The sequence below is a fragment of the Trichosurus vulpecula genome, chromosome 6 (assembly GCF_011100635.1).
Source record: "Trichosurus vulpecula isolate mTriVul1 chromosome 6, mTriVul1.pri, whole genome shotgun sequence".
NCBI classification, from domain to species: domain Eukaryota; kingdom Metazoa; phylum Chordata; class Mammalia; order Diprotodontia; family Phalangeridae; genus Trichosurus; species Trichosurus vulpecula.
The window spans coordinates 154304687-154322737 of record NC_050578.1 but is presented as its reverse complement, the minus strand read 5'-3'; the positions used below and the strand labels follow the sequence as shown (position 1 = coordinate 154322737).

At 36.0% G+C, this 18051-nt stretch overlaps 2 protein-coding genes across 4 annotated transcripts in view; one reads left to right on the top strand and one right to left on the bottom strand.

Annotated features, from left to right (window-relative positions):
- The window catches only part of CRACD (capping protein inhibiting regulator of actin dynamics), a 159308-nt gene extending 155623 nt beyond the window's left edge, over positions 1–3685 (top strand). Inside the window, exon 10 of the mRNA XM_036763740.1 lies at positions 503–3685. Coding sequence (XP_036619635.1) covers positions 503–663 — 161 coding nt within the window. The 3' untranslated portion in view covers positions 664–3685. The remainder of the gene's footprint in view (positions 1–502) is intronic.
- An 11-nt stretch (positions 3686–3696) lies between these two features.
- Positions 3697–18051, bottom strand: part of AASDH (aminoadipate-semialdehyde dehydrogenase) — a 34060-nt gene continuing 19705 nt past the window's right edge. For 2 of the 3 annotated variants that reach the window (XM_036763741.1, XM_036763742.1), the window contains 9 exons: positions 17610–17716; positions 16822–16994; positions 15733–15925; positions 15299–15414; positions 11995–12835; positions 8751–8914; positions 8242–8364; positions 7531–7662; positions 3697–5562 (listed from right to left, as the gene is read on the bottom strand). In XM_036763741.1, coding sequence (XP_036619636.1) covers positions 5170–5562; positions 7531–7662; positions 8242–8364; positions 8751–8914; positions 11995–12835; positions 15299–15414; positions 15733–15925; positions 16822–16994; positions 17610–17716 — 2242 coding nt within the window. In that variant the 3' untranslated portion in view covers positions 3697–5169. Of the gene's footprint in view, positions 5563–7530; positions 7663–8241; positions 8365–8750; positions 8915–11994; positions 12836–15298; positions 15415–15732; positions 15926–16821; positions 16995–17609; positions 17717–18051 lie in introns of those variants that run through there. The other variant, XR_005010678.1, reaches the window with a different exon arrangement.

Genomic DNA, 18051 nt, shown 5'->3' with positions numbered 1-18051 from the left:
AATATCTCAATTCAATAAATTCAATCCAACAAGTAAGTACAAATAAATACAATAAATGAGTACTTTGTTTTTAATGAATTCACTGGTTTTGTGACTGGGATGACAAAACTGACCCATTTCTTTTTAGCAGCGTACAAAGCTTTTTCCTGTGGAATTTTGGTTCTTGGAAATTAGGTTCAAAAACATTAGAGTTGACTGCACTGCAGCCTTGTAATTCTGTGTCAGATGCAAGCTGAGGGATTCCTTGTTTCCTAATTCCTCAGTTCTTCCACATGTTAAGAGATGTTCAATATTTTTTCCTTCTGGCTAACTCTAATTATCTTTTCCACATTCACACTCCTAAAAAGCTTCAAAAGTTACTTACTATACAGCAATGGCATGGGATGACAAGGGTGTGCTGATATAGGACAATTATCTACGTTGTACTGATTTTTCCCCCTTTTTCTTTTCTTTTCCTTTTCTTTTTGGTTTTCAAAAAACCAAAAATACCCTCCAAACCCAGTGGACATCTCAGATTCTGCTATGCCTGCATCGTTGGTGAAAGAAGTCCCAAAGAGATTCTCCACACCAGATGCTGCTCCAGTGTCAACAGAACCAGCCTGGCTGGCCTTGGCCAAAAGGAAAGCAAAGGCCTGGAGTGACTGTCCACAGATTATTAAGTAGTCACTTGTGCTTATTCGTATTGCTTACTGACAACTCCTCCTTTGCCCTTTTTATTTATTTTTTTACATGGGGTGAAGAACTTGAGCAGGAAAAGAAGCATGTCCTACAGGATCCAAAATAACTATTAGAAACTGAACTGTTGTTTCTTTATGTAATTCACTATTTAAAAAAAGCATTTGCACAACTGTAGGGCTTAAAGCCCTGAAAGCCTCCCATTTCTGAAGACAAAACTCTGTCCATGGGGCCATAGGTAGAGCTCCAGGCCAATTACCTCTCCCTATCTGTCTCCCACTACTCCCCGCCCCCCCTTCCAATAATGTGGATTTTGGCCACTTTTTGATGTTTATTTTCTTAGACAACCCTGTAAAACTAATACAAAACTGCTAGAGCTCGGGAGGGTATCTATACTTTTCTATAAGTGATGAAAGGGTCATATATACCCAGAAAGGGATATCTTTTCCTAAGGTTCCAAATGTGGAGTGGGCATCTGGCAGCAACCAGGAGCGGTGTGACTCCAAAGCCTCTTCCTTTACTTCATATCTCACAGACTTGAGTTTGGAGAAAACTTCCTATTCTTATGCCTGAATCCTACTTTCATGAATTTTCCCACAAATTCCAAAGTTTTAAGTCCCCTGTAGGGAGGGGGGCCACAGAAGAAGAATACCTTTAAAAATTAACCTAAAGCAGCCTTTTAAATTTGAAGCATAGAGAAGAAAGGTTGTTCTAATTATATTCATTCAAAAACGATCTTGGTCTTGACAACAATCTTGGGCGAGTCACTTCACTAGGCTCTCAGTAGGCTTCCTTATCCATAAAAGAAGAAGAAAGGCATTGGACTAGATCTCTTGTTTAAGCCTTAAATTAAGACCTTATGCCCCTGACACTTAGGGAATTCCTGAAGAAATACAAATTAAAATAGGTTTCCTAAGTTAACCATTCAAATGAGTCACTCAGTAAGATATAAATTCCAAGATTTACACCTTGCAACCTTAAAAAATAAAAAATCTTATAGACTTAAGTTCATCTTACAGGCTTTGGTTTTAGCTTCCAAATGTGTAAACAAAGAAAGAACTTGGTGGTCTCAAAGTCAGCAATGTAACGGGTTTTTTTTTAATTGCTTTTGCATCTACTGCATACCAAAAAGGTCAAAATTTTTCCACAATTTTTAATATATACCTCCCTATTCCCTTTACCTACAGATTCCGATTCCAAAAGATACATTCTGGTTCTTCAGAAACATGTAACAGGATTCCCTTCCTAACAAAAACTGTTAATAGCATTCATCATTACTTTCTTTTATGCTTATTCAGTATGCAGTGTGTGATCATTGTACCCTTCAGTCTCAAGTAAAGATGGAAACAAAGTTATTTACCAACTAACTAGCATTCTCCTCTCCTCAGTTGTGACAACTGGTACATGTCTGGCAAAATGAAGTGGCTACATTCTTACAAGCTGGATTTATTCTTATACAAATGGACCATCAGGTGGTTAGTCATTCTAAAGTTTCATGACATAAGAAGCAGTTGACATTTCTCTGCATGTTCTTAATCTTGATGTCCATGTTTAAAAATTGTAGATGAATGCATTTGTTGATTTCAGTGGTTTAACAACTAATGTGATGTTTCTTGATGAAAAATCTCCATTTAAGACCCTAGAATTCTATAATTATACTAATTCCTACAGTGAAGTGGTGTTCTTTTTCTTCCAATTTATCAGCTTTGGATCACATAAAAGTCAGAGTTGGTAAGGGAAAGAGGCACAAGTCATTATAAAGAATCAGGAAGTTCATACTGTTTCAAAAGCTTAGGACTAAATTGAGATATCAAAAATCACCAAAATAAAAAGGATTATTAAACTACATGGACCCTATTTTAAAAAGAAAAAAAATCTAGTGAACAACTTCCAGAGTCTAGGAAAATGAGAGTAAATTAATGTCATTCACAGTGCTTGGCTCTGAACAATTTTAAAGTGTCCACGTTTAACATCTCCTGTAAAAATCACTCCAAATTTGCACTAAATACCAATGAAGTGTTACTTTGCTTTACTTTTGTTGTAGTCATTTTTGACCAACAATTGGGAATTATATTGTTGTTGTTTTTTAAGTTACTGATGAATCTATTAAGAGTCAGTAAAAATGTTTAAAAAATTGATGACCACTATGTTGGAATATACTGGAGTGTGTGTGTTTTTTTATACCGTTAGCCATTTGCATACTCTTCTTTTGACAAGATTATATATCATTAACCTTTGTTCATAGAATTATGTATAAAATTAGAAAATGTGTATAACTGAGTTTTTGTTTACTTTTTAAATTTTTCAAGTACAATTGTTTCTTAATACATGTTCATTAATTCCTACTAAATTATAACCCAGTCAGTTATCAGCAAACGTACAGTATGAATTGTGTCTCTTCTTAGTTTTGCTTATTTCAAAGCAGAATTTTTAGAAAGCTACAGGTGCCCAGCAATGTTTTTACCAATAATAAAATCAAGTCAAGAGATGATGAGAAGATATATTACTGTAATTTTAATTATAGACTTTGGTTGTATATGGTTTTAATGTAAATCGTCCGTTATGGTTGGGGGGAAAGGGAAGGAGAAGGTCTTTCAATAAAAAAAATCTGGTAAGTGCTTCAGTAGCAAGATGATCTCATTTCAAAATGTAGTTTTTATGTAGTGTTTTCATTGACTATCTGAAAATGGAATTTCGTTAAATCCACTTATAACAGTTGTCGGACTAGAAAATTTTGGAATATTTTCATTTTAGGCAATATTTCATTATAGTTCTCATTAGTTATGAAAAAAAATTTGAATACTTAGCAGTAACAAGAAATATGATTTGTATTCCAAATTGGAATTCATTTCACATGATCCAGAAACCAATTCAAGAACTTGGTAAGGTGAACACAAAGGAAAAAAAAAACCTAATGTGTGTAGCTTTACAGGGTATTTGTAATACAGACTAGATTATTCACAATGGTGGATTCTCAATCTAGGGATGGAGGACAGGAAGAAAATCAGCAGGACATTACCATTACTTTCATGGTATTTTATTAGGAAATTACTTTGAATCATATGCTGCGAGATTTCAGGAAAAGTAACAGCAACTTTTTAAAGTAATTAAACTTTTCTCATGGTTAACATAAAAGATATATATGAGAAAACACTTAAGTTAAATTAAGAGTTAAAGCCCACAAAAGAATAAATTAACATAGTCCTCTGGAAGGAGATGTTAGTAATAGGCTAACCGAAATCATCCAGTAATTTTACTTCCTAATATAGGAACCTTGTTCACTTATAAAAAGATCACACATCCCTGACGGTAAAAACCTGTATGCTATAAATCTCACTGAGAAAGAATAAACAAACAGCACAACAGCAAGCAAAGAGATTGTACTCATCAAATGTTGCCATATTATCCAATTCAACAAGAATTTTTTAAAAACACTTACTGTGTACAAGATAATAGGGGCAAAAAGACAAACAACTTTAATAAACAGGAAAATAGCCTAGACTGGGAATCAAAGATTCTAATTCCCTTTCTACTTTCCATCCTAATCTTTGTGACTTTGTACAAGCCACTCGATTCTCCATTTCCAGGCCCAAGATCTTTTTAACTGAAACATCTGATGGCATGTATATTAGGAAGGCAGAATTTATGATTTCAAAGAGAATCTCATATGTGCCTAAAAGGTCCAGAACCGCAGGATATAAGGAATTCTCTAGGCAGAAGGCAGGAGAACTAAAGCATGTATTTACACTCCACAATAACAAGCCCACAAACCAGCATCCCCATTTTGATATTTTCATCAAAAGCTTCCAGGCCCAATAAGTCCGCCTTATAAGGGTAACCAGGAGGCCACAGAGAAGCGAGATGGTATAAGGCAAAATCGTATACATGCTTCCCCTCTACGGTAAGAAGATTACCCACTAGCCTCTAGTCAGCTCCGCTACTGGCAGCTCAGCTTCGGCTGTAGGTGTCTCTGGCTCCAACCGGAAAAGGAAAGGAGGATCTTCAAGCTGTCCTCTCCCCTCTTATAGAGTTTTTGACATCATCAAGCGCTGCCTGAACGACCAGGGCCGATTGGTTCTTGACTTGGCCCTTCCCCCTAGCGTAGACCACGTTAACACACTTCCCCTCAGCCAGCCCCACGACTCATCACACAGGAAGCTCTGGTCCTGCCCCAGAAGAGCAAGCCCCAGCGTCCAGGGAAGCTCAACGAGGCAAGCTGAGTCATTCAAAGAAAACAAAGTCCATTCTGGCTACAGCATGTATAGACTATCATACACAGTGGGAAATAGAACTATTAGTGAGTATGACATGTAAAACCAGCTCTTTCAACAGCTTCTGCAATAATTATGGCCTGTCAAACAGAGGATGTTCAAAATGGTCATTCCCTGATGAATCATTTATTAACCAAAATATCTTTACCTGTAAAACAGTTTCTATCCATTTGGTACTAATAAAAACACTGAAGAACGACTGCAGGCTAGTTATTTCTGATGGCTATTTTTCAATAACGTTCAACAAATCTAGACAATAAACATAATCATCTCTGCACCCAACAACGAGCATTGATTGCCAGACCACAGGAGATGAGAAAACTTCTCCAGGAAGCTTATGTACTGTTTGTAACTGTCCTCTTTCAGCACCCAAGATCCATAGTTTTCCATCAGTAGATGCTGCTGCTAGCAGCATTTCATTACTTAGATTATGATTGTGGAAAGTAAATGGTGTTCCATATATACTTGCAGTAGCCTCAAATTTCCACTGGAAATGTCCTTCCATGTTATAACAGTAGATAAAGCAATCATGGGAGCCAAAAAAGATTTCTTGCTTCATTGAATCAGAGATGCATGGGGATGAAAAGATTGGTCCATTAGTAGAGACCTGCCAAACCTATATAGAGTGATTAAACATTACAGTAAATTATTTATATCTCTACAATTAATCTTAAAATTAAATGTTCTTAAGTTCTACAGACAAGTTTTTAATGAACATTAAAGACAAATGTCACAAACTTAATAATTAATTTCCGTGAAAGAGTATATTAATATATTGCCATCAAAAGCACCATCCCCAAGCTAATGTCACAATACTTACACATAAAACAGAAGAATGTTTTTGAGGTCTTAACATTGTTGTTTAATGAAACATAAATACCTGTTTCTGTCTTTTCCTGATTAAATGACCTGCCACATGAAATCTTTCTTCTAGTGGTAAAGCTTAGATAAGGGTGGGGAACCTGCAGCCTGGAGGCCACATGTGGCCTTCTAGGTCCTCAGGTGCGGCCTTTTGACAGAGTCCAAGTTTGACAGAACAAATCTTTTTATGAAAGGAATTTGTTCTGTGAAGTTTGGATTCAGTCAAAGGGCCACACTTGAGGGCCTAGAGGGCCACGTGTGGCCTTGATGTCCCAGGTTCCCCACCCCTGGGAAAAAAGTAGGCTACACTACATGACTATACCACAGAAAGTAGTCTAAGGTGTGTCCATCTAGGACTATATTTAAGAGTTTATTACTGGAGGTATCACAAGGATCTTAGTATAACATGAGTTTATTTATAACATGATCTTGCAGTACCATTTGTAAGAAGAGTTATCTTGGTATTAACATTCCTAGATTTAGAGAAGAGAGAATTTAAACTGAAAATTGGACAATTATTAATGTAGTTCTTTCCATGGTGAACTGACCCTCCGTGTGCATAGACACACACGCACCCTTCCCTTATCGCTCTTCCCTCCCCCCAGCCAGGAAAGCATATGGCTTGCTGCTCTCCAAGAAATATGTCTATGTTATCATGGACAAGGCTACTTTTGGGGACTAAGTGGTTGGGAAAATGAAGCAAACACAGAAGTCTGAAGCAATGTTTCAGTAACTGTACAGGCTAGTGAAAAAGCAATAGGTTCAGAGTCCGGATATATAGCTCCTTGCTTCAATTCTGTCTATAACTATGTGATCTTGGGTAAGTCACTTAGCTTCTTAGGGTCTTATCTATGAAAGGGAGGTGACTAAAAGCCTCATTGGCCTCTTCCTATACTTCATCCTACCCTTGCAATCTCACAGGACCTCTATGAAAGCACTTGGTAAGTAAAAATCCTATTTATATATAAAACTTTATCATTATGCCTGGGAGTCAGGGACATCTTGAGTATTTCACGAATGAAAAAAAATAATAAAATGCTCCCCACTGGAAATATTTATTTACAAATGTAGGAGGCCAGGGAGAATGACCTAAATAAATGCAAGAAGCCTCTTGATGGGAGTCTTTGGCATCTACCATAGCACCATTTACCACTCAGAAATCTACGAAGAAAGTGACAAATACAAGGAATTCCTAGAGTTGGGAAGATTTTAACGAACTGATGCAGGGCAAAGTAAAGAGAACCAAAAGAACAACAGACACAATGACTACAACCATGTAAATAAAAATCCATTTAAAGGAAACTATACCTTGAATCACTGAAAAATCAGTGATGAAACTTACCACCCCCTTCAATTACAGCAGACTAAGGAGACTACTAGGGCAGAATGTTAATATATACATTATCTAATGTACTGTAAACAGGTGCTTTTGTTTAATTATTTTTCTTTGTTGCAAAGTTAAGTGATAGGAGTTAAATGACAGGGGAGAGGAAGGTTAAGGTAAAGCTCCCTCCCTGCCATGACTGTGAAATAAAAATAAAAGGCACCAGTAAGATACATTTTTAAACAAATTAAAATGGGGGAACAGGGGAATTCTACGAAGACCAAGTGCTCACTACAATGGTTATTAGGTTTAAATAATATCATTCTAGATTTTTATTTCAGCATGTATCTACCATGCCTTTAAAAAACACTTACAGGAAAACTGTAACAATTTTCTTACCAGTTGTCCAATGTGGTTAAAGCAGTATAAATTCCCATCCACACAACCAACCAAAACATACTGCAAGCTGCATTGTGGGGAAGAAAAAAGAGGTTTTCCACAGGAATGGGTCCAGACTCTATTTCCAGTAACCTATTAATAACAATAACAAAAATTCACAATAATCAGTATTATTGAACTGAACTCTGCTAGATCATTTACAAAAGCAAACTAATACATCCTCCTACAAGCATAATCATAAAATACAACTCTTGTGATTGCAAAGTAAAGTTTCTGTCTTTAAAGGTACTTTTATCTGTTTTACCTCATACAACTCTGAAGTTATAAATGTAGCCTGAATATGAATACAGTAAATTATTAGTCTGTTGTCATTTATTATAAAACTGAGAGCTACACAAGGATAAAAAAAATGGGAAGAAAACAGGTTAGGAAATAATGAGGATCCCAAGACCTCAAAACAAACGTGAAATCCTAACTTGAACAATCTAGGAGAAAGATTATGTCTAATCAATGCCAAGTTTAAAAAATAAAATAAAAAGATTTTTAATTTTTAAAAATGCACTGTATTTCAGATTTTCTCAGCTTAGCTGATTTTGTATTAGTGACATCTGGAATCTGATAAGTACCTTACACATTTAGATTTCAAAATGAAAATAATATAATTTTTAAAAATACAAGTTGTAAAATTACATCAGATCATTTTATACCTACAGGATTTAAGGCCAATAGAACTCCTTTCAGTGTAGCAATATATAAATGATGGGGTGCCAGGCTTAGACATGGTGAAGAAAAGACAATTCCTTCACAATGTGACTTCCAAACACAGGTTTCCTTCTGCAAATACAAGAATATACTCATTAGGTTTGCTGAGGTGAAGATTAATGGATCCAAATATATCCCTTCTAGATTATTTTTCTAAGAGCTTCAGATGACGAAGTTTGGAGGGTCAAATTTATTTATGAAAAACTTGGTAAAGAAGATTAAAATTTCTGTAAACATTTTAAGAGTATATTAATTCTTTATTTTTCCTAGATCACTTTCCTGTTCTCTTCTCTCACCCTCTTAAATTCTGGAAATAATAGCAAGTAAACAAGCAACAACCACCCACATGTTAGTTCCCCTTCTTTTAATGGCACAACTGCACTAATGTTTCACACCCTCTACCTTACCAGTGAACTATTCTGTTGGTTATGCGTGAGAAAGCTAAGGTGAATTCTTACATAAATATCCAAAGCGTATGCATGATGGTCATGAGATCCCACATATATGAGGCCCGTAGATGGATCCATGGTTGCAGAGCTTTTAACGGTATCCTTGGTAGCAAACATCCAATGTATTTTTCCATTACTGTTTCTGAGCACATAAATTAAACCATTATAGCAGCCTTTGGAGAAACAGGAAGACACAGATGGAAGATTTAAATACATGAGTGGAAAACAAAACCTACAAAAATCCACAGCCAAAGCTCTGTAGGTATACGTGGGTTCCTGGTGCTGATTCAGTCACCTGACCAAGTCAGACATTATACAGTCCTTTCTTGCAATATAAAGCAGAAAGAACCCAATAGTCCCTTATGCTTTTTACCTATTTGACCACTGCCTGACTTCAGACAGTTTTGAAGCCTTGCAAGACCACATACTGTGGACAATGTTTGTTCATAAGTAAATAATTCACAGTCCCCAAAGCCTCCTAGATTAAATATCTGTATTAGGCAGTGCACCGAGTTGAGTAAAAAACAGAAGTTTAGATGAGACATAGTTCCTAACTTCACAGACCTTATATTTTAGTAGCAAGGGGATAGACAGAATAAGAATAATAATACTGCAGGAAGATGTAAGGAAAATGCAATGTGAGGTTGGGAGAGAAAAAAGGTCATTATCAACTGAGAGGGAATGGGGAAGGAAGGTCCTCTGCAGAAGGCGCCATCTGAGTTTAGCTTTAAAGGATGGGAGGGAATTCAAAAGGAAGGGAGGAGACAGTGGGAAGGATTCTTAAGCATGGTGGACAGTGTGACTGACAGCATGGAAGTGGGCAGCTTCAGGGCAAGTGTAGGGTGTGGAGAACAGTTCAGTTTGACCAGGGCAGAGTATGTACACAGAAGTTGTATGAGGTAAAACATATAAAAGTGCCAGTTTGCAGATGGCCTTTAAAGACAGAAAGAGAAGCCTGAACTTTACTTTGCAGGCCTCAAGAAGCCACTGAAGAGTAGAGAAGCGCCATGGCCAAAAATTATGCATAAAAAGGTAGGTTTGACAGTTGTATGAAGGATGGCATGTATGAACTGGGGAAGGAAGGGAAGTGTCCTATTAGGAGGTTACTGAAGTGGTTCAGGTAGGGGTATTAAGGGGCATATTATGATAGCATCAATGGGAAAAATAGAGGCAGGTGGAATGAAAGTGGGAAAACTCAAAGTTTTGAGCAAAGACTGGATGGCACCACTAACAGTGAAATCAGAAAGAAAAACAAATTTGGGGGGAAAGATTGCAAGCTCAATTTTGGACATACAGAGTCAGAAGCTAATGAAGAATCCAGGTATGAATATGGGACTGGAGCTTAGAAGATGTGTATGTGTATATCACCAGCCTTGATCTTCTACTGGCAATGGTTCATGCACCCATCAATTCACCAAGAGGCTAGTAGTACTCAAAACATTTATAAAATTACAGAAAAATGTGATTTAAATACCAAGAGCGCAAATAATTACCAATCCCCTACCTTAGCCCCAAAATAAATAATATGCAATAATAAGGTATCAACTAATATTAGTTATTCATTATAGAAAGGCCCATTAGAGTTAATAATCCAAGGCGATAATGCTCAGAATAATCATACAAGAGAACAACATACTGTGACTCTCACCTCTGTATTAGAAATTACAGAAAAGCTAGAAGTCTTGAAACTACAACTATTTCTAAACTAGAAATGAAGTCAGGCTTCAACTCTGGGGTTTAGTACTACTGACTATTGATGTTAGCAGCTAAGTTATTCACTACAAAAGGGTAAGTCCCTGAAATCTATACTGTTCCCAGATTCTCTTGGAGTGGAGGGAAGGAAAGGTATTAGGATAAGCAGAAGTCAAGGTTATTTCATGACAACTGCCTTGTCAGGTAAGTTCACAGGCCTATCAATCCTAAAATAATTTAACTATTGCCACAGACAACTTCTAGAGTCGAATCTATCTGTCTCCTTTTTCACAGCTATTGTTCTGGCATTTTTATCTGATTTGTTTCCTCTATATGGCATGAGTAGGAGAAAGAGTCTGAGAAAGCACGTTGTAGAGTAAAGAGACGGATCCCAGGACCCAGTTAGGTAATAAGAAACTTCTCTAAAGGTATATTGAAAATTACTTCTCAAACCCAATAGATAATGCCTGATCTCAATAACAAAGTTTTCTTTAGAGTTTTAAAAACAGAGGTCTCCAATAAAGAAGCATTCAAATTACAACTTAAATACAACTAGCATAGCAAGAGCTAAGGAAGAGAGCTTCAAAGAAACATTTTGAAACTATCTGCTTCTTCCCGGCTGTGAAAAACAAGAAAAGATTAATAGCAATGGTCTAAGGTAAGTTTTACAAAAAAAAAAAAACTTATTCTGCAACATTTTTTTCCTAGAGAGACTGCGCAGGATAATGGATATAGATGGCACCTCAGAGTCAGGAAGACCTATGTTGAAGTCTGACCTCTGACCTATACTGTCAGAGCACTCTGAGGATGGTCTCTAAGACTATAAACTACAGAACAGATGTCCATTTGCATTGATAGCAGAAGCTTCCTCAGTGGGAGTTCCCTAAACCACAAATGAGATAATATCTGTTAAAGGTGTTACATAGCGCTTGGCAAATAACAGGTGCTATATAAATGGTTATTCCCTTCCTTCCTTATGCCAATGAAGTCACAAAAAAACCCAAAATACTTTTCATTAGCATTTCCAAGTTTATTATTTAATGATGTATCCTCTGGTAATAATCATTTCTAATCTGAAACAACACAATGTTTTACATTTTTATTAAAATTCTCTTTTGTCCCCCATAGCTTTTAAGCCCTGTATTAATTTGCAAAGCTAGTCCACATTATGCTGGAAATCATCCAAAATCTTAGCAACACATACAGACCTGACAGATCTTGCCAGATTTTAAAGCTGGCTCTCCTTCAAACTCTGAACTGCCGAAGGTACAAAGCCCTCTAGACAGGTAAGCTGCCACAGACATTGTCTGGCCAACGAAGAGTGCACCAACTATCTCAACTAACAGAAATGCTTTTTGACTTGGGCAAAGACTGACAGGCACACTTAAACTGTGAGGGAATACTTAAATGTTAACATAAGAAGTGCTATTAACAGCAACCTCAGAGGCTCCTCTAGAAGCCCTGCTGGGAAATGGAACAGTAGAGTGAATCCTAGGACCAATGTAAATTTAGTGCTCCTATCCCTGTTTCATTTCTAAAAATCCAAAGTTCAAAAACATACCCACTATAATGAAATTCCCACAATGAGAGAGACAAGCTGAGGATTCAATGCGATCTCCTAAGATCTGTTCCCATTTCACTTTTCCAGAACAGAGATCAATTGCTTGTATCCTGTGAGAATGGGATCCAATGTAGACAGTTGCAGATGACTGACTGAGAAGTAGTATTGCAATGAGAGGTGAAGCATCCACACATTTGCCAGTACTGGACTTCCACCTGACACATAACTTTATTTTCTCAGACGTTCTCACAAAAGTTTCATCTTCCAAAATTTTTGACACAGGGCTGATCTCTTCTGTATCATCCATCTTCTCGATAACTGCTGAAGGGTTTTTGCTTGTCACATTTTGAACAAAACTGGACTCTTCAGATGAAATTAAATCCGAAGATGTTGAAGGATATTTTCCTAACTTGGTTCCCGTCTGTCTCATACTTAGGGAATTCTTTAAAGACTCAGAGACATTCACAAACAAAATCTGATTTCCTCTGCTCAATGCAATAAAAGCATTCTGCTCTTTGCCAGAATTCGCAGGCTTTCCAGACTTCTGATCTACATTTTTGCCACTTATTTCTCCTTTATCCATGACACTGAATTTTCTTTTTGTGCCATAACTCCTATTGAATGGTATGTCTTCATCTGGAAACACTGCTTGGAGAATGTGATTGTATATGTCTAAGATGGAGCAACTGAGAATAACTTCTAGAAGTCCAGGTATCGATCTACCTACCAGATTCTCAATCTCATTATTGAACCAAAGGGACTTTAAGGAATCACCACCATTACTAAGGAATAGTGAATCTTTAGAAACTTCCAAAGGATCTTCCAGAAGTCTCAGTGAGGACTACAGGAGAGAAGATGGAAGAAAGATAATCAACTAAACGACAAAAATCTATGATACCAAAGTCCAGCAAGTATTGTGTACCTTAAGCAAAGTCATAAATAAAAGTACCAAAGTGTTTCTACAGAAGCATTATAGTGTAGATATGTATGTGTGTGTGGATGTGTATACATACACATGTATTTTTTTTAATTTTAAGAAATTCTACTATTAGTTACTAATAAAGAAGGCCTTCATTTTATTCTGGCTCTGCTACTAATACACTCTGAATCTTCAAAACTCGCAACTCTTAACTAGTTTCCCCCTTTTCAAAGGAGAAAATTGAAATATGTCAAAGGTTGGTTTATTAATCACATGAACTACAAGACAGAAGTTATGAGTTATCTTTCTATAAAACAATTAATACTTGCCCCTTCATCTACTTCACATGAATTCAAAGTAAAAATGATCCTTCAAAGATTATTGGGTTTATTTATTGGGTTTCATACATGACTATACACAAATATCTGAGTTCATTCTATTTTCAAAAATCTCCAGGAAAGACAAGTCTAGAAGTTCTCTTAAAAACTCTCCCTACACATTGTTGGACTTTTGTTGTTTTCTTTTGTTTAAATATAATTCCTTGTTACAAGGAAGAGTTCACATGTCAGGGGTGGGGGACAGTCTTTGGGAAGGGACAGCAATATTAAGAGCATTAATAAATTTTTTTTTAATCTCAACTCAATATTTAACAAACATTTATTCTTATTCCCACTTATCTCCCTAAATCTCTTATGCTACAATTTAAGCCTTATTTTCCTCACTCAGTTTTAAGTGAAGATAAAAATAGCTTCAGATATAACATGAATGTAAAAGATAGCAAGCCAGCCTCAAAACCAAAAAGACACAGGTTCAAGTCCTGCCTCTGAAACATAGTGGCTGTGGGCCTTGAGCAAGTCCTCTAACCTCTCTGTGCTCTAGGCAACTGTCTCAGGCTTTAAGTTTCAGAGAAGGTGTCAGCTTGTATTGATACAGAGTTTCATCACTAGAAAAGTTCTCAAGCCCAAAGAAACCACGGCTCCAGTCCCTATCTCTATCCCAAAAAAATAGCTAGTTGAGCTGGCAGCAAAGGTCCTTTGTACAGCTGAAGATAGTTAACTACAATCTGGTCACTTAAAACACCTTTGAACTCTATCTAAATTTTCCACATATCTCTTTAGTTGTGGAATGGGTGCAGATGAATGATATAAAAAGCATTGAAGAAATTCTTGTTGATTGATTGAATATATATATATATAGCTAAATCTAGATAGATAGACAGATAGATAGATAGATACAAAACATATACCCACACACATAAAAGCTTTTAAACTTCTCAGAAAACAGTAGCAACATGTACACACAGAGTTGTTTGGAAAAACAAGCATTTTGTGAACCTTAAAGCAAGAGACAGCTGCAAGCTGGTGAAAGGCAAGGGTGCTGGATTTGCAATCAGAGGACACTGGCTCAGCTCCAAGCTCTGCCTCTACTACATGTATGACCTTGGGCAAGTCATTTAACTTTCAGGGCCTCAGTTTCCTCACCTACAAAGTGAGGAGGCTGGACCAGAGACCTTGGAGGTTCCTACAGCTCTAATCGCGTAACCCTATGACCTCAAATGTCCCGTTCTAGATCAAGGATCCTGTGATTATAGATAAATGTGAGTTTTTGTTATTATTATTAATCATCACGTACTCAACAAAGTCACCAACTTCTCACTATAATATGAAATATTAAATTGGTAACTAGGAGAGAACACAGAGGTCACATTTTCATGAGCCCTAGTTCTTTCTTTTTTGTGCTACTCTCACCAATACTGATGTCTCAGTAGCACAAAGAGTACAAAACCCGTAATTCATAATGGAGGGACTAAATTTTTATAGTATTCTGTGATTTGGAGGTTTTCAAATACTAACAGCATGAACTTGAGTCTGGAAGAAGTAAACACAGAGAAATGAGGGATGGGCAGCACAGCAGTGCTCCAACCGCCCATATTTTCCTCTCACTCCTTCACTATTCCTCTTACTCAACAACAACAAAAAAGACACAGTACCTGCAGGAAACAGATTAATGCACTAACAACTGCCTCTACTTGAAAAAATATAATATTTTACTATTTTATTGTGCCAATATGAGTATATGAATCCTTTTTAGTCAGATTACCTTTGGAAAAGTCAGCAAAAAAAATTAAGTTCAACCCATTTTAATCATGCCAGTTCTTGGTTGCTTAGTACTACAGGTATATGTCATCTCAATTTGTGGCAAACTAAATAATCGTTCCTTGGCCACAGAGTAGCTCTAGTCAAACTGAACAGATAAAGCTGTAATACAAAATATTTGTGCAGCAATAAAACTCTAGTAATGTAAGTCAGATTTAGTAAAAAGTATTTCATTCTCGACACTCGTAAAATGACCCCAAAGCAATAAAAAGCAGCTTAAAAATACTACCTTCCATAGGTACTGCAATCTTTCCCATAGCTCCTCTTTTCCTTTGAGGTTACTGTTAGACTTCAAATTTATGTAATTAAAGTAAATTCTGGTTAACTCAGACATATTGATTTTGCCTGAATAAAAAAAAAAAGTTTTTTGTTTCAGCTCAAAGACTATCTTCAATGATCACAATATAAATATGTATTTTTCATTTTAAATCCTAGAAACTCCATGATACAAACTTTTTTTAAGTAATGATTGAATTCTAATGACTTCGACATCACACTACAAACAACATAGTAGAGTGTTAATCAGAATTAATCACTAAATTAATTTATAAGAAATGGTATTGCTTCTTAAACATCAGGAGCAAAAAATTCAAAACTTGTTCTGAAGTATTTAGCATTATTTCACACTGAAACATTTGTTTTAAAAAACATAACACAATTTACCATGAGATGTAAATGGTAAGGCTTCAATAACCACAATGTCATCTGGGACTGCGTAACTTGGAAGATGTTTTTGAAGTTCTCCTAAAATACCATCCTTCACTAAACCATCTTTGGTCACCACAAACAGAATTAATCTTTCTTGATGATACCATATAACTGCACAGGATTCTACTTGACAAATTTGTTCAGCAACCTACAGCAAAAGAGATTTTCTTATTTACTGGGAAGATAATTTGAAATTTGAGCTCCTGAGGATACAAATTCCCCATATCTGAAGATAAACCAATCCATTTTAAGAACCTAAGTAGAAATTGCTTCAGTACTTCAAAACATCAGTGATTATGATAATGCAGGTAGTCTCACACGAGTGTGGATCACAGCCCCTCTATGACTTAAAAGGCAGTCTCCACGAGCTGCAACATCCAAAACAGTTCCTTACCTGCTGGCCAAACTCACTGGTAACAAGAACTCTTACAGAGCACTTTGCAAAACATTTTTTTTCTCAAAACTATGGGAAGCAGGTAGTGCAAGCATAATTGTCCTCGTTTTACAATGAGACCCTCTAATCTCAGACAGGCCAGTCCTTGGATGAAAGAACACTTGGCCCATTCTTAAAACCTCTGCAGGGTGGTAGGATGTGCTGGGCCTTGTAATCTGCTAACACAGAGCCTTGTTCCATGCCATAATGGGACACCAGGGCAGTACTTCATATAACTAAGTAGTTACTGTATTTAAATTGCTTAGCATCAAAATATCTCAAAAAGCAGAACTAGTGCATTGAGCTCTTAACAAAAATTATTTGATTATGATAATAATATTCACTTAGGCAATTAAAAGTAAAACTTTTTGGAGGCAATGATGCTCCATTCTGTCAGTGGTGGGTTTAAAAAATACGTATTTCTGGAATGTTGGAAACAAGGGACATAATAATAAAAAAAAACAACAGCATACATAATCGATTCAACGTAACACAGAAGATTAAAAAATTAACTTTTGAGTTCTTATTGACACATAATAGTGGTAGTATCTGCAAATGAAAAAGACAGTCATTTGCATTATAACTGCATTTGTAAGAGTTAAAAATCCTACCTGCTGTATGCATTCAATATTAATACGCTTGCCGTGACGTTTAATTTGACTGTCTTGCCGTCCCAAGAAAAACATTGCTTCACCTTTCACGGTAACAAAATCACCAGTCGCTCTCATCATGCCAAAAGGTAGAGTTATTTCATCATCAAGAAAACATACCCGCTTCTCACCACCTCCACAAAACAGAACCACAAGTGAAATATATCAGTTGAAAAATATTTAAAATAATATCTTATCTTAATTAGTAAGGTTAAATTAGGTAAACTTGGTAAAGTTTCATTCATACATATTTCATTCATATATATGTATGTCTGTATATATGCAGATGGCTAACATACCAAAGGTAATTTTGAAGCATTAGATAGATTAAAATGGAAGACCTACTCTAATCCAGAAAAAATAAAAGTCCTCTTTGCTTGTAAGGAAATGGAAAAAACAAAATTTTACTGAAGTTAACTCTATGGTGTCTCTTTGACCTTAAAAGCACTGATTTTAACAAGAGAAGGCTCACAAACATTTTGGCTACAAATTTATATATCAAGGTCTAAAATGACATCTTCTCAATTATTTTTACGTAAGCCCTCAAGAATTTTGTAAGCAATTTAACACTTTTAGCTGAAATAATCCCAGAAACCTCCTTTGTGTTTTATGCTTAGGGAGATAAGACATTTTAGATTTATCCAAGCTGAAAATTTCCATAAATTACAGAAAAACATTGGAATTCTATTTTGTTATTCATTGTTTCTTTAAAATAATTATGCCCAATTAACAGATAAACATAAAAGAACCTAAAAAAACTTGGCCTTCGCCTTCTTGAACTGTCAAACCATTTCTGTCTCTGACTTCGACTACTGTTCCAAGCAGTGGAAATCCCAAATGCACAGGGGACTCAACTCTGTAAAAACATAACCCAAAACCCCCCAAAAAGATTTAAAATATTTTCTTTCAATAGAACATTTTTCAATCTATTTAAATCACATGGTTTAAAATAAAGAACTTTATGTATAATTCAAAGGCTGCAAACAAGAGAAAGTCAGTCAATCAATCAACAAGCATTTAAGCGCTGACAGCTGGGGATATAAATATAATGAATATAACAATCCCTACTCCCTACGGAGTTTAAATTCTAACAGGAAACAAGGAAATATATGCAGAATAAATATAAAGGTAACAAATACAAAGTAACTAAATAAAACATATTTTGAGGAAGGTACTAACAGTCGACAGGAA